The 16,409-nt window shown below is 39.5% G+C and overlaps 1 protein-coding gene across 3 annotated transcripts in view; it reads left to right on the top strand.

Annotated features, from left to right (window-relative positions):
- Nucleotides 1–16,409, top strand: part of Dab1 (DAB adaptor protein 1) — a 268,808-nt gene that overhangs the window by 132,866 nt on the left and 119,533 nt on the right. For all 3 annotated transcript variants that reach the window (XM_026382470.2, XM_026382466.2, XM_077791440.1), the window contains exons 2-3: nucleotides 6,394–6,533; nucleotides 14,636–14,734. In XM_026382470.2, coding sequence (XP_026238255.1) covers nucleotides 6,394–6,533; nucleotides 14,636–14,734 — 239 coding nt within the window. The remainder of the gene's footprint in view (nucleotides 1–6,393; nucleotides 6,534–14,635; nucleotides 14,735–16,409) is intronic.

Raw genomic sequence — 16,409 nt, 5'->3', positions numbered from 1 at the left:
CAGGCATGGCGGTGCACACCTATAATCCCAGCTACTTGGAAGGCTGAGAGAGGAGGATCTTGAGTTTGAGGCCAACCTAGGCATCTTAGCAAGACCCATTCTCAAAAATAAAAGAAAAAAGGGCTGGGATGTGCTCAGTAATAGAGCTCTTACTTGGCATGTGCAAGGCTCTGGGTTCCACTCCTAGTACCCCAGCAACAACAAAAATTGCTATAACAATAAACTGAACTATTCCAAAATATATCATATAGATTGGACTCATGGTAGAGCTCTCTAAATCTTTGTTATAAGTATCCTCACAGGTAGTTAGCACTCAGCTGTAGAGACCACCTTATCTCCACGAACACTCATTGGTCCCGTGATGAAACTGAACCTCAACAAAGCATCAAGCGGTCCTGTGTAATCACATAGGTGAAGGTGCAGTAACAAAGACCTGTCTGAATCCAGGCCTCCTTGCCTTTCTTTCAGGGGGCTTGGTTTCTAGGCAACTGTATGATCCTGCATAACCCCCCATGTCTTCCTCCTTTGGAATTCAAATCAGTGATATATTGAAAATTTAATTCTCAGATTACTTAGAGAGTTTTGGATTAAGATCTCTGACAAAGCATCCCCTATTAGTTGCTGTTAATTACTCTTGTTCAGAAAGCCAACTAAAGCAGGTGTATCAGAGTAGAAATCTTCAAACCACTCAGTGGTGGCTCTTTTCCTCTGATCTAAGCAGGGAAGCAGTAATGAGGTGGCAGAGGCTGCCCAGCAGCAGGCACATGCTTTATCCCCCGGGGAACACGTGCCCAGCCAGCCACAGATCCCAAGTCGTATTTCTGGAACTTAAAGTGATCCCCTTTAGAAAAACATTAACAAATATTCTCCATCCTGTAAGAAAGCAGTGTTGAAGTCTATGAAAATAACCTTTGAGGTACCTTATTACTACTATACCATTTTCCTTCACAGCTGATAAAATGTTTAAAAGATTAGCATGGATTTGAAAAAATCCCAATAAGAATTTTGTGATTTTCCATTCTGAGGATGCCAGGTTGAGAATTACCATTCTACAAGATATTTTTCTACATAAGTAAATTGCTATTCATTTTACTCCTTGCTGCTTTCTAGTGATCTTTTAAGAACTACATATTTCAGGGTCACCTCAATTTCCTGAGTCCCTCCTACTAGAGCAACATCTCATGGGTAGGCTATGAGAATCTATTGCTGTTGTAGTTGTTTTTACAGTTGATTCTCCATTTCACTAAAATTTAAAAATCACTGCAGAAATTAATTGCCTTGTCCCCTGGAATGCAGTGACCATGAATACAGGGATATTGATATGGTTCACTTACTCCTTCATCTCTAACATCTTAGAACATACCATAAGTATTGAATAATAAGTATTGAATAAATGCATTAATCATTCAATTTATGAAAACCTTAAACTTCCCCAAATGTTGCCAAGATGTTGCTTTTAATCTAATCCTCAAAGGAATGTGGGTCATTTATAGCTCCCATGACCTAAAGAGGAAAGTCCAGAAGCTTCCTAGGCTTCCAGTAGCCAGTCTCCTCCAGACTCTGACAGCACCACTGTAGCCCTGCTCTCTAGCCCCCTGCCTTGCAGGCACATTGTCTCTGGCTCACCCCACAATAGTCCAATCAAAATCTACATGCAGGGTGGTGTTTTCAGGGAGACTCATGGTGATTCTAAAATGCAGTCTGACCCACCTCACTCTTCTCCGGGTAGCACCATACCTTCAGTTCCTCTGCACAGCATGTCCCTTGCTTCCTTACCTGTTGAGCCTCCTACCTTCTCATCACGCTTAAGCCTGCATAGCATCTGGACCAAGAACCCCATGATGCAAGATGGTGTATAAATGATAATATTGTTGGGGATGACACCCTCAAGTGAAGTTTCTTACTCGGTACTTTTGAGAGTAGTAAATAGTGCTGGTAATGAGGTGGCAAAACAATAAGTATATAAACTGGAGATTGTTCCAGACAACCTAATAGTGTTGTGGTCCCCTAAGTAACCATGGCCAGTGTTGACTAAGCTTAGTCTATTTCAGTCCCTGTCCTGTGGGTTATTTATTTAACCTTCCCAGTCACCCCACATGAGAGCAATCGCTATCTATACATGTCTACAACAGTGTCGCTATCTATCAAAGCACTTCCCCACCATAATATAAATAAGGGAGTGACTCAGACGGCTGGGTCCTGCCTGCAGAGCTCATGTTTTAGACCCTTAAGTCCTGTTGTCTCCCAGCAGAACTCAGGTCCTAAAGTAGAAGAGGGTGAGGAAACTGTTCCCAACTCAACTGGAAATAACTTTTAGTTCCCTCTCTGGCTGTAGTTTATCTGCAGAATAATACCAATGCCTATTTTCAGGAAGATTTGTAGATTTACTCTAGGCTGCTTAAGACTCAAATAGCTATGGCACAAAGTTAAAAGCACTAAATAAGAGTGCAGTGAGGTCACAGGAAGCTCAGTCTCAGGGTTAAAACTATGAAATTTTCACAAGATTATGATTCAAATTAAGGCTCTGGGTTTTAATAGATATTTCTCCAAAAAAGATATACAAATGAAAGAAAGTGTTTTCTTGTGCTCAGCATCCTGAATCCTTAAGGAAATGCAAATCAGGACCACAATGAGATATCGCTTAACATCCACTAAAATCGCTAAAGTAAAAAGACAATACCATATGTTGGGAAGAACATCTGGTAGAGAACCTGGATCTCCAAATTTGCTAGTGAGATGGTATAGTCACTTTGGAAAAAGTCTGATGGTTTCTCAAAAAGTGAAACACAGAAATATACCATATGACCTAGCATCTTCTTTCCCAGGTATAATACTAAGATATTTGAAAACATATCCACACAAATAGTTTCAAGTGTTTAACAGCATTATTCATAATAGATTGTTTCCAAAAATTGGCAACAATCTAAAATCTCAATTGCAACAGCTGATGTGATATAATTACACAATGGAATAATGTTCAAGGAAAAATGGATATGAATTGCCAATATGTACTGAACTCAAAAACATGCTGCTGCTAAGTAAGAGAATCTAGACACCAAAAATATATGCATTATAAGATTCCAAAGACATAAGATAGCTAGAAGGGATAAATCCATAGAGACAGAGATTAGTATCTACTTAGCCCTGGAAGGAATGGAGAAAGGGGAGTGATAGGTAATGGGCACAGAGTGTCTTTTTGGAGTAATGAAAATATTCTGAAACTAGACAGCAGTGCTGGTTGTATAACTGGGAATATACTAACACTTCTGAGTCGTATTCTTTAAAAGGGTGAATTTATAGTGTGCAAATTATGTCTCAATGGAGTTGTTATTAAAAACATAGACTCTTCTGTCAACTCTGGACATTGGTGTTGGTCTTCTATGAAATCGTACTCATTAGAGAACCTAACTCAAACAGCAGTGTGAAGACTAAAGGAGAAATCAGCTGATGTGACACTCTGGGCATAGTGACCAACATAGTAAATATGTGATAAGAGTGACCATTTTGATGGTGTCCCTTGAACCCATGGCCTTTCTCATATCCAAACTAGGCTGCGATTCATGATGTAAACATGCACGAAGACTGACCCTGTCCCTAACACCCTCAAACTGTATGCGCCTCTGGTGGAATTACAGCCTTAAGGCTTTGATACCCATTATTTATTTCTTAACTAATATAACGGAGACCTTGTTCAAGATGTGCTCATGAAAAATTACCCTTTTAATGGTGGAACATTTAATGAGAAACTAGATTATCTACTGCCTAAGTGCCCTTCATACAAATTAGCTTGGCCCTGGGTCCTAATCTAAATTGGGCTCCCTACTTTACTCTAAATGGCCTAATATTTTCTTATTAATCTCTGCCCTTATTCACCTGATCTGGCTCTGCCTCCTCTTATGAATCTTTCTCCTCAGCAGAGTTCTGCACCCTGACTCATGTTTCTTAAGGATCTCTTTGTATCTGACTCGTGGACATTTTTTTTTTTTTTTGACATGAGTGGGTGCTGCAAGTGTTTGTTCCATATCCAAGCTCACTCTCTAACCTGCAATGGAGTTCTCATGCTGTCAGTGTATTTACATTTCATATTACAGATTTGGACCAGATATGTTTTTGTAGAAGGTAAAGTTAGGCCTTTATAGGGAAGTTAGATCGATGAGGGACAATTAATCACAGTGGTTAAGAGAACAGCTTTGAGAACATGGAACACAAACAAATCCCGAGCATGGGCTTGGCATAGTACAAATCTGGGTCATGTCCTTCTCAGGGAACTTGGACAAGTTACGGGGCCTCTCTGATTCAATTTCTGTATTTGTTATCTACCTCTAGGAATTTTTTTCCAGGAACATTGGTGCATGCTTTGTGATAGATGTTATTCCATTTAAAGTTTGGGGATGGTGGAGGTTCCAATAGTGAAAGGACTGAAACAATGCAATGTGTTGACAAGGCAGAGAGGTAACCTCAGACCAAACTGAAGGTCACCCCAACCCAACTTTAAATAGTGAGGCAGGAAGAGGGGACTGTGACCACAGGCCCTGTCACTTAGCTAGGTGCCCATCAAAGGCATATGGCAGCAAATGTTCTCAGCTCTGATGTTGGACATGCCCTCCCAGAACCCTGAGGTTTAATTTTCACATTAGTTATATTCTCTGACTAATCACCTAGGCCTTCTGTTTGCTTTATGGATATTGTTCAAAGGCTTTGATCAAGTAGGAGTCACGGGGTGCAGTGGATGCAAATGAGAACTAGAAGTGGCAGACCAGATGTCCAGGCCTGGCTCTGCAGATGTTCTTCTTCTGGGCCTCCCCTCTGCCAGCATCCTGCCCTCTGTAGTGCATCTCTTACTGGGCTGATCATAGTGGCAACAGCTACCATTAGTAGAAAGCTCACCATGAGAATGAATCCATGTTTTGCACATAATATTTGTAGTAACCTACATAAGCTATGGCAGACCTTTGTCCTCATTTAGCAGATAAGGAACTAAGGCTCAGACAGTGTAGTCGACCTGGGAGGGAAACCTCTTACACACCTAGCATAATGTTCTGTACATTTTTATTTACATCACCAACCTGGAGCTTCTGGGGGTACCAATTTTTGTCTTCTTCATCTGTTGCCAGTGAGTAATTGCATTTGGCACAGAGGAAAGTCTCGCAAAGGGATGAATGAATGAAATGAAAGCCATGTTTTCTCAGTAGAAAAGCACTACAGTGTGGTTAGCTGTGGCCATTGGACTTTTTGTTTTAAGCATATTCTCAGATAATTCTCAGCCACACATAGAGCTGCTTTTGTTTGAACATTACCTAGCTGGAAGAAATGGATGGAATTATCTCTGATGCCCTCAATGCTAAGTTTTAAGGGGAGGCATGATAGAGAAGGAATCAGGAGCTGGAGCTAATGAGCATCAGCAGGCTAGTCTGTACCCAGTTCTGAGAACCAGTGTGCAGTGCCCAGACCACACAGTAGGCAAACTATGGTGAGCTTACAGAGGGCTTTGAATGCCCATGTATTCAACCTATTTCTGACACTGTGAGCCCAGACAAGCTACCTGAGTTCTGTGACTATCTTAATTACCTGGAAAATGGAAATGGTTTGGTCATTGTGAAGAGTGGATTTAAAGTTTATAAAACCTCCTGCACAATTCCCTTGCTCAACTCACGGAAATTCCTCAGCCCTGACTTTATGGGGGTGTTGTTTAAATCCCTGGTTGATGGGTCTTAGCAAAATATTATGTTAATAATAATTATTATATTACATATATAATATATTATTTATATTAATAAAATATTATTAACATAAAGGTAATTATGTTGATAATTATTGAGAGGGTCTGTTGCAAGGTATGGTCACTCAATTCCACATAGTGTGAAGCTAATTTCCTTAAACTCATGAGTTAGCAGAAGAGATATCATAAAACCATTTTTTGGATAATCATTCTGGGTCATTACTTGATACAAAGCAATTACTCTTGAGTTTCCCTATAAAACAGCCCATGGAATTGGGTGTAAAGGAGGTCTTGGATCCTGGCCAAAGCACTATTAAATGTTGGGATACTGGAGAGTCAGTGCTGATACTTTCCCAACAAGACTCTTGGACATGAACTCTTAGTAGGTGATTCTCACTTAACATGGAATTAGATGCTTTATATATATTTTCAGATTTATTTGTCTGCATTCTTCATTGGGATGGTTCTTGTAATTTTTCTGCCTAAGAAAGATGAGGCTCAGGGAGAAGTAGTTTGCCTCAGTATTTCAATAGATAGATCCAGAATTTACATCTAGGGATATTACTCATTTTTTTCTGCCATTCCCCATGATTTAACAGGACACAGATGAAGACACACAGTGACAATGGGATCTCAACAGCTTTGTATCTGAATCTTTGTTTCTCTGTTTTCAGGTCAGGATCGCAGTGAAGCCACTTTGATAAAGAGGTTTAAAGGTGAAGGGGTCCGGTACAAAGCCAAACTGATTGGGATTGATGAAGTTTCCGCAGCTCGGGGAGACAAGTTATGTCAAGACTCCATGATGAAACTCAAGGTGCTGTGTACCCGTCATTTAATTATCCAGGGCTTCATATGAATAAGGGGAAGTGTTGATCGCCATTATTATGGCAAAAATTACTTTGTTCATGATTGACTTAACCACATTTATTCACTAGGAAGAGACTTCAGTGTTTCTGCAAATGTTTACTGAGGATCTACTATATGGAGGTATTTTTGCCAGGTCTTGTTTTATAATTTTTGAAATCATCATATTTTACCCAATTATGTCTTTATTTTGCAGCCCATGTAAAAATAAGACTACAAACTTGTCAAATTGTTTAGTCTCTCACATTTTTTGGAATTTTTGCCATGCTATTATTTTTGATTTTTACATATTTTGTCATATGGTAAAAGATGCTAAGGTGAAAGCTGATTTTATTCATTTTTGTAATTTCTACTAATGCACTCCAAACACTTTTTTAACAGAAAAAAAAATAATATTTTTAAATCATCCATAACTAGCTTCTGGGATTTGGAGATATAACAAAGAGGTTTCTTTGTGATTTTTTTTTTTAGCATTTTTAATGCTATGAAAAAGCCTTTCACTAAGAAACTAACCAAAGAAATTGGGAAATATAAACAAATCAGCTTATTAAAAAAATATACAAAAGGAATACTGTTTTTTTTTACACATTGTGGTCTTCATACATTCTGTTTATTTTGTGAAACAAAATATTAGAAAAACAAAAGACTTAGCAAGAAGTCTAAAAATATTTTATGCATTTAAAACATATTCAATTTGTTTTTCTGATAACAGAGTTCATAAATGTTCATTATAAAACATTGTGAAAATATAGGAAGTATAAGGAAGAAAATTGAAATAATCCAAAATCCCACAAAGATGATTAAGCGTTACAGTTTTTGGTGTATAATTTACAGTCATTGTGTGTTTTATGTGCATATAAATTCTGTATATATTTAATCAAGTTGAAATTAAATAATTTATATAGTTGCATAGTCTATTTTTTTCTCATCTAATAATGTATGTGGGCATTTTTAGCCAAATCTTCAAATAGGCCATGAGAACAAAACTTGGTCAGTGGAATATTTGTAAGTAAAAGGAAGAAAAGAATAATACACCAAGCCCAGTCAAATGTTTTAAAGTATTAAATGAGATAAAGTCTGTAAAATGCCCTCTGTATCACCTGTCCTTTCAGATGGTTAATAATCACAACTTATTTTTGTTCTTGCTATTTCTTAGCAGCTTACCATGTATATTGAATGCTAAATTTCCCCTATAGTATGGCTATAGGAATTAGAATTTTAAAAACTCTTGATTTTCTACTGGATATCCATTACTTTCTTTTTGTTTCTTTAAGCTGTAATATGTAACTGCTAAAATAACATTTATTTATATCTACTATAAGGTACAATATCTTGTCTAGTATAAGAAAAATATATAAATGACATCAAAATCATTATTGAGGTTTAAGAGAAGTCCAATAATGAGCTCTCTCTTTCTTCTAAGTTCACATCTGAATGATAAATACAAAAAGTAGTTGGCCAGGAAGAATTCTACCTCCCAGCTTTGTCTCTGATGGTTGCTGGTCTGGAGCGCCTGACTTAGATACATGGTCACATGGGCATCTTGAATGAAACAGACTATTGCATTTGGTTTGTGGAAGAGTGGATAACTACAGTCCTTCTGCTTCCCCAGTCCCTTTGCTGTCCCAGACTAGAACCCATGACTTGTGCATGGCATCAGATCAGAAAGCAAACTGTCTACTAGCAAGTGAGGCACAGAAAGTCCTGAAGAGGTGAAGCCTCTTGTTTTCAACTTCATCCAACTCCCCCATTAGATAGAGTTACATCTGCCAACCTAAGGGGAACTGGGGAAAGAAGGGAATAAAGCCTGGATCTTGATTCTTGCTGAAGTTCCTCGTTACAATTATGAAATTAGGCAAAAAAATTAGAGATTCGTTCCTGACAAATTTTAATTGAAAAAAAATCACTAAAATGTCATTACTTAATCCTCCCTGTGCACAGACCTGTTTCCCACCCACAGCCACAGGTCAGCTTAGAAGGAGAAAGGAGCTCATGCATCTTCCTTCCCCCGTATCCAGAAAATAGCCCCTCACCAGGTACCTGTCATGGAGTGCCTCATTGCACAACTACTTTCTTGGAAGCTCTGGGGTCTTAGTGGATGTGCAGCAAGGGTTTGCCTGTATTCCCCGAAGGCTCTCCTTTCGGATTGAGATTGGGCCAAGCCAGCTGGACCAGACCTAGCAATGACTGTCAATCGTGTGTGTGTGTGTGTGTGTGTGTGTGTGTGTGTGTGTGTGTGTTTTACATGCAGTTTTGGGTTCCATCTGTCACCACTCGTAACTCTGAGATCCCCAAAGCCCTGAGAGTTTGTCCTGCCATAACATACTCCTGTCAGGTGCACTAAACTTATTGAGGGGTTCTTGGTTCCCAGACAGTTATGTTTCATTATTTGCAAGTTGCTAATAAGTGTGCTGACATTTTGGCTCCCAGTGGTTTTTCTTTAGGAAACATAGAAATCTTAATGCTCTATTCTTGATTTGGCCACCTTCCCAGGAAACTAAGAGAAAGATAAGTACAAAGTGCCTCTTAGCCTTGAGAAAAGGCCCATTTGCCAGATGAGAAATGAAAAAATTAATTTTTTTTTTCTTGCTAGACTTCCTGAAGCTAGTGCATTTTCCTGTCACGGGGGCTTTTGTCTTTGATTACAGAGGTTTTAGAGGGGATTCATGTTGTGAGCGTGAGTGGCACTGCCTAGGTACCAGGCACACCATCATCACCATCGTCATCATCAGTCATTGTCATATTTCAATTTAGAGTCAAGAAAGCGCTGTCACGTGCATTATCTCTTTTGATATTATGAGACAACCATCAGCCTCCTGTTTTATAACCGACAAACTTGAGGTTGTGAGAGGTTAAAGAATTTGCCTCGCCATCTTCATTGAGTGTGAGAGAACTCAAACCTAGATCTCCAGAGGCCCAGTGTTTGACAAGACATAGTTTAGCCCTTCATTATATTGTGTTTTGTAGTTGCATTTAATTCATCTTGATTCATAAATTGATTTTAATCTCCTACCCATAAGCTACCATCTAACAGCCACAGCCATTGGCTCTTCAGATAACCAACTTTTAGACATTTGATAAAACAGTGATGATTGAAACCACGGGAGAAGATGCCATCTCCCAAAGACAGTGCCTGGCAAGCTGAGTACAGAACGTCAAGGATGTCACTCAGGGTCCTGGAAGGCAGAATTCACCCTACCCAGGTCAGATGAGGACTCTTTAATGAAGGAGATAGTTGCAAAGGGAAGGCAAGGTGGCGAGGCGTGGTGAGGCACCCAGAGTCTCATAATAGTGAGAGGCTGTTTCTACTCCTAGGAACCTATGGAAAAAAAAAAAATCTTTACTGGAACCTAGGAAAAATAGGACAGATAAGGAAGGCCCCTTCCTTAAATTAAAAAAAAAAAAACTACAACCAGAGATACAGATCAATAAAGAGAAGTCAAGAAAAATACCCGATGTCTCCCTCCTTCCACCCTCTGATCTCCTGTCGGTATCTTTCATAGTGGAACTTAACTGCAAGCCAGAGGGAAGGAAGATTCAGACACCAGGAAATAGAGTCTCCATGGGACTGTCTCAGGGCACAAAGCAGGACAGAGAAAGTTATTTATCATCCCTTTTTAACTAGGAAAAATGAAATTTAAGATAAGTATTTCCCTCTAAGATTGTCAAGCTAGTAACTAACAGGGCTGGGAACAGAGACTAAGTTTATTATGTGGGGCTTTCTGAAATAGCATCCTAAGGTTTTCAGTATTCATATCTGTAGCCTGTTGTGTTTACACACGTGCTTTATGTGTTCCATGGAGATCATAGTCATGATATTGTGTGCATGCTCCTTTCTGTGGGAGTGTTCTCAAAGCCCTTTCTTGTATGTCATCTTAACTATGGACAAAGCATCCTCTGAGCTGAATAGGCAGCCTGTTAATCCTGCCTGGCCATGCTGACCCTTTCTCTAGGAGTAAATTCCTCCCCTAAGACACTGCCTACCTGGGTATTCTTTGGGATATCCGTGCCAGCCATATCATACAGCACCTAGCACATGGTGTTGCTAAGAAATATCAATAATAGTTCAGGCAATAATGATAAGGATCATGGACCATTGTCCCCTGCATTCCATGCTGACAGTGTTATGCACATAAGTTCATTAAACTGTTCCAACAGTTATAGGGAAAGAAATGTGGTTCTCGCTTTTAGAGTTCCTCCTCTCCACTGAGGTCTCTTTAGAAATTTTGGGACACATTTTAATATGGCATGCTTCATAGCATGGTCAATTTTTAAAAACCTGTTTCCTAGAAAAAAAAATATTTTTGAGAAGAGAGGGTTATAGTAGAATGACTCCTACATTTAGAATCAGAAAGATCACTGCCTTAACTCCAGTTCAGTGACTTTCTTCTTTAGGTTTAGGGAGGTCACTAATCTCATGTTTCCTTATCTATGAATTGAAGGAGATAATTCTTACTTCCCAAAACTGTGGTATGGGCTAAATAAAATGGCACATAAGAAAACTTCTAACATAGATTAGACACCCAATAAAATGTTTGATGTCCCAATTTCCTGGTTTCCAGTGTTAACTTATGGGGTCAGGTGGCTGATATTAGGTACAGAGGCCTAGATGACACCTACATAGGCAGCATCAAACTCCCAACCAGGGCTGTGTTCTGCACCCCCACTAGTGCTACATAACACAGTGGATATTGTTATGGAAGAAGAGTCCCCAAGGCATGCTGTGGTGGCAGGCCTGCCTAGATTTAGTGCAGATTTTCAGAGCTTTATGCAGAGTCCTGTTTTACAAGAGAAAGAATGGCTAATAAAGTTGGACTTTTATTTCCAAAAAGATTGCACCATATGGGTAATCCTTCTCTCTTTCATTTATCATGTAAAGCCAAGACCAGCAGCCCAAGCACCAAGCCTGCAGGAACATGCATATCGACTCTTTCCATTCTTTTTTATGTACCACAATCTTCTACCAGAGAGTCTTTGACAGGTACTTGGAACCAGCAAGCAAAGATAGCCTTGATATGTATTAGGCACTGCCATGTACCAGGAAGTACTGCTATCTGATATTCCAGGATTCTGCAAGCCTTGGGACTGTGAGGATTCATCTTGGGGTTAGAGACATTAAAGGTACTCTTCCTGGCCAAAGGTGCAACCCTTTCCCGACCCTGTCCTGAGACATCCTTCCCTGGGAGGAATAAAGGAGGAGGGACTCTCCTCCCCTCTGAATCAGTCCTCTCAATCCTTTCCTCTAATAAGGTGCTCTCTTAGTCCATTTGTGCTGCTAAATCAAAATACCCAGAACTGGCTAATTTATTGAGAACAGAAGTGTATTCCCTGACAGTTCTAGCCACTTCCAAAATCAAGGTGCCAGCAGTTCAGGGTCTGGTGAAGGTCCAGCCTCTGTCTTCTAAGGTGTGCCTCATAGTGGAGTTCTCTGGAGGGGATGAACACTGTCTTCATGTGGCAGAACTACAAAGATCCAAAAGGGAACAATGCATTCCTCAAGCTGTTTTACGGGGGCCCAAATCCCCTCTATGAGGGTTTTGCCTTTGTAACTTAATCACCTCCTAAATGAAATCACATTGGCAGTTAAGTTTCAACATATGAATTTGGGGAGACACATTCAGAGCACACCAAGGGGCTACTTATTCTGTCTCATCTGGATACTTGAGGTTGGAGTTCAGGGTATGGTGTGGTGGCAGCATATGCTATTTTACTCAAATGCAGCCATCGACACCAATTTCAAAGTCAAATTTTCCTAGGTTCAACATTTGACTTGTCCTCTCATTTACTACCTAAATGAGGGAAAGCCGTCTCACTTCTCCTTGAGTGCCTGCTGTATGCTAGGTCCCATTCTTAACACCAGGTATGCACAAGTGAGCTTTCGTTTCTCTGGACAAAGACAGAAAAATCAACCAATGACTATGTGATATGCCAGATGGCAGTAAGTGCCAGGAAGAAAATGAATGAGATGCAGTTTGGCATGAAGAGGGTTCTCTATTGGCTAAGGGAGTCAGAGAGCATGACACTAAAGGGAAACAGGAATTACCTCTGGGATTCCAAAGATGAACATTGACCATTCCACCATGTTCCTTAAGAGTATCCACAGGGAATTCAAAAGCCAACAGCACAATGAGGAATCTAGAGACCATTGGATTAAAGATGTGTTATGTGGGATATGAACAAAGTGCTTTACTTTGAAAGTAAACCATAGTCTTACCAACTAGAGGGTAGCTATTAGTCCTGGGGCTGGAAGAGGAACATTAGATAGGTCAGATCTGGTTTTTTTAGAAAGAACACAATAATTATTGCTCCCAGAACAAAGTTTGGAGGGCTGAGATATGGTCTCAGCATTTCCCCTGATTCTCTGTGCTATCTCAGGACTGCCCACCACCTTTGGGAACATTCTTTTCTCATCCTTGGTTGGAAAACTTTGTTTTAAGTTTTTTCTCTGACTCTAATGTTCTGTGTGCCGGTCGATGAGTAACATGTGTTTGAGAATTAGTGGGCAATTGATGTCGGATGAATTTCCTACTAGTAGGTATCCAAGCTGGAATTGGACTAAAGTTTTCATGGATATTCATTTATTACTAGAAGAAATTCGTTGTTGTTAAATTGGATAGTGTACCCTGGTACACCATGCTAGTTACTTTACAAAAAAATGTTTAATTCTCTTAACAATGCAAAAAAAAGTACTTAAGGAAGTGGAACTCGTAGGCTAAGTAATTGTCCAGGATTACATAGAACCAAGGGTATAATAAAATATTCTGAGTGCACAGAATATTTTTCAACACCCAAAGTGAAGATAAGCAGACAAAATCAAGAGGATGTGCCTCTTTCAAGTCTCTCCACCACTACACATTCCCAGAACCTGGTCCTGAGAATGTACTATCCTGTGAACAGCACAAACTACTATTATCTCCTGGGAACAGAAATCAATGTGATTTTAGACTTTGCTACTTCTAAAAGCCCAGTGCTGTATCTGCTGAGAGGTGGGCTTAATCTTATAGTCTGTTAACTCAAACATGATGGAGTGGGGAGCTTCAAGACATTAATGGAGAGTCTGTAACAGCCCTTGGTGTAGACCCTAGAAATGCCTTTACTCTCCTGGTATGCCCTTGTAAGAAGCCTGTACTTACCTGGGCCACAGAGTCTATTTTAAAAGCAACCATCCTTACTCATCACATGAATCTTATCAGCTTTGGGAGCTGGTCTCCAGATAGTTCATATTCATTTAACAATTATTTGCTAAGCATCTGCTATCCTCCAGGGACTGTTGTAAGCACTGGGGATAGAATATAAGCCAAGTAACATTCCTACTTATTGTGACATTTGCCTGCTTGACAGCTATATAGAGATAGAGATATATACATGCACACATATACATATCAGTTTATAAAAAGTTTGGGGAAGTATGGAAATAGATGTTTTGAACAATGGAAGGCATTTGGTGTTTTGCTTGAAAGTGCAGGAATGGTAGGGGAAAAGATAATAGAAAATGCAAAATGTCTTTGGATAAAAATTGCAAGCAGTAGGTGATGATCATGTTTTTCCAAACAAAAATAAAACATACAGTCTAGCATCTTTCCCTTTATTTTCTTTGTAATCTGTAGGATTGATTTCATACAAAAGTCTTTTCCAGAAGTACAAAAATAAAATCACATTTAGGCATATATCTAGTGACTCACCTTTATTGAAAAGATTAAATCCATATCCACCATAAAATCTAGTGAAAATATTATTATGAGGTCCATATTGTGTATAGTTGGGGATCCTTAACTCTGAACCAAGTATGTAGGCACACAGTAGGCATTCTCTAAATCTTGATTAGAGTGAATGTTTAAGTATATATTTATATCGTGTTGGAACAACCAAGTCAATTATTACTCTAAGACATCAAGCAGATGTGAGCACTTTGTGCACAGATCATCGCAGGGCAGAGGGAAAGGGTGTGCATGATTGGTGGCACTGGATGATGGTCTCGGACGTGCCTTGGGGACCCGAGGGAATTTTCAAATGAAAGCACAAAGGTAAAAACCATGTCCTTCCTTTCAACAGGGCGTTGTTGCTGGCGCTCGTTCCAAAGGAGAACACAAACAGAAAATCTTTTTAACCATCTCCTTTGGAGGGATCAAAATCTTTGATGAGAAGACAGGGGTAAGTGAAAGAATCGCCTGGCGATGTGAAATTGAGTCCATTGACAGATGTGCCCTTAAAAGCCTCTACTCTCTGGGCGGGAATATCAAACAAGCATAAAAACACATAAAGCATCTGACAAACTTGATCAACTGTGATCGTCCATCAAAGCAAGTCTCTTTGCTGACTTGGCCACAGTGTGACTGCACCGTGATTGTTACAGTGTAATTGTGATAAAAGTGTCACACCATGCTGGTAATCTTAGGAGAGATTGATAAGCTTTGAAGAGCGGTGGTAATATGACAGTTTAAGTTAAATTTCTTTGTGTGTTGGCAACTTTGATGACATGCATCCGACAGGGAGACACATTGTAGGTCTTTGGACTGGTCAAAGCATCCAGGCTCTCTTGAGTTTAACCCCCAGCACCTTACAATTGCTGTAATCAAAAAGAATAAATAGAGTTCTCCGTCTTAAAAATAAAATCTATTACCGCCAACCAGGAAATGTAAGGGTTGATATGTTTCTTGAACCCACCAAAGAAGTGGTTTGTGTTTTCATCAACCTTACAGTTGCAATTAACTCCTAGATTCATCCCCAGAGCTTGCCTGACACCGTCGATCTCGTTCATGGATGGTAGGGAAAAACAGAAAAACCTTCTGTGATCTCTTGTACTGAGAGAGTGACACTCCAGTGGGTTTTTAGTCTTTAATTCATTCAGTATTATGCAGCTTAGAAAACACCTCCATGTATATCACCTCCTTTGAACTCCCCAAAGATAATTTGTCAAGCACTTTATAAATAATGCTCCACCAACCGAGTTATTTGACCATGGTCATTTTGCAGTTTTAGCTTCTCTTCCTTGTTCTGACTAATAACATGAGGGTGATCAGGTGATCGTTTAAAAGTGAAAATGTATTTTTTTTTTTTTGAAGACAGAAGAGAACTATAGAAAAATTGCTTCTAAACAACTAGTAAGAGAACAGATATTGGCTCTAACATTATTCATAATAACCAAATGATGAAAGCAGCCCCAGTGTCCAGTGACAGAGGAATAAAGGGTCACATCTAGATAGAATGCAATCTAAGAGAGAAGGAAATTCCAGCACATTCTTCAACCTGTGATACTCGAAGGCAGTGTGCTGAGCAAAGTAAGCTACAACAAAAAGGCAAGTCCTGGGTGATCCCACTTGTAAGAGGTACCCAGAGTGTGGAGCTCATGGAGATAGAAAGTGGAATGATAATTTCCAGGAAAAGGAAGGACGGGGAGTTATTGCTTGATAGACGTGGGTTTTGGGTTGGGGAAGATGAAAATGTTCTGGAGGTGGATGGTGGTGACAGCTGCAAAAAAAAAAAAAAAAACTGTGAATACATTTAATGCTACTGAGCCAGACACTGCAAATAGTTACTATGCTAAGTTTTATGTATATGTACTTTACCATGATATAAAATAATGGCACCCAGTTTTTGAATACCTTCTATAATCTAGGTTGGTCTTTTTACATGTATTATCCAGTTTTATCTTCAAAACAGTCCTGTGAAATAATAATAATAGCTACTGTGTTCATCCACTTTTCTGTGACCATAATGAAACACCTGAGGCAGGCTGACTTTATAAAGAAAATAGATGTATGCAGCTCACAGTTCTGGAGGTTCAAAGACATAGCCCCCAGCTTGGCTCTGGCAAGGACCTCAGGGT

The sequence above is a fragment of the Urocitellus parryii genome, chromosome 11 (genome assembly GCF_045843805.1).
Source record: "Urocitellus parryii isolate mUroPar1 chromosome 11, mUroPar1.hap1, whole genome shotgun sequence".
In the NCBI taxonomy this organism is placed as follows: domain Eukaryota; kingdom Metazoa; phylum Chordata; class Mammalia; order Rodentia; family Sciuridae; genus Urocitellus; species Urocitellus parryii.
Note: the sequence above shows the minus strand (reverse complement) of the source record. Positions and strands in the feature narration are given on the sequence as shown.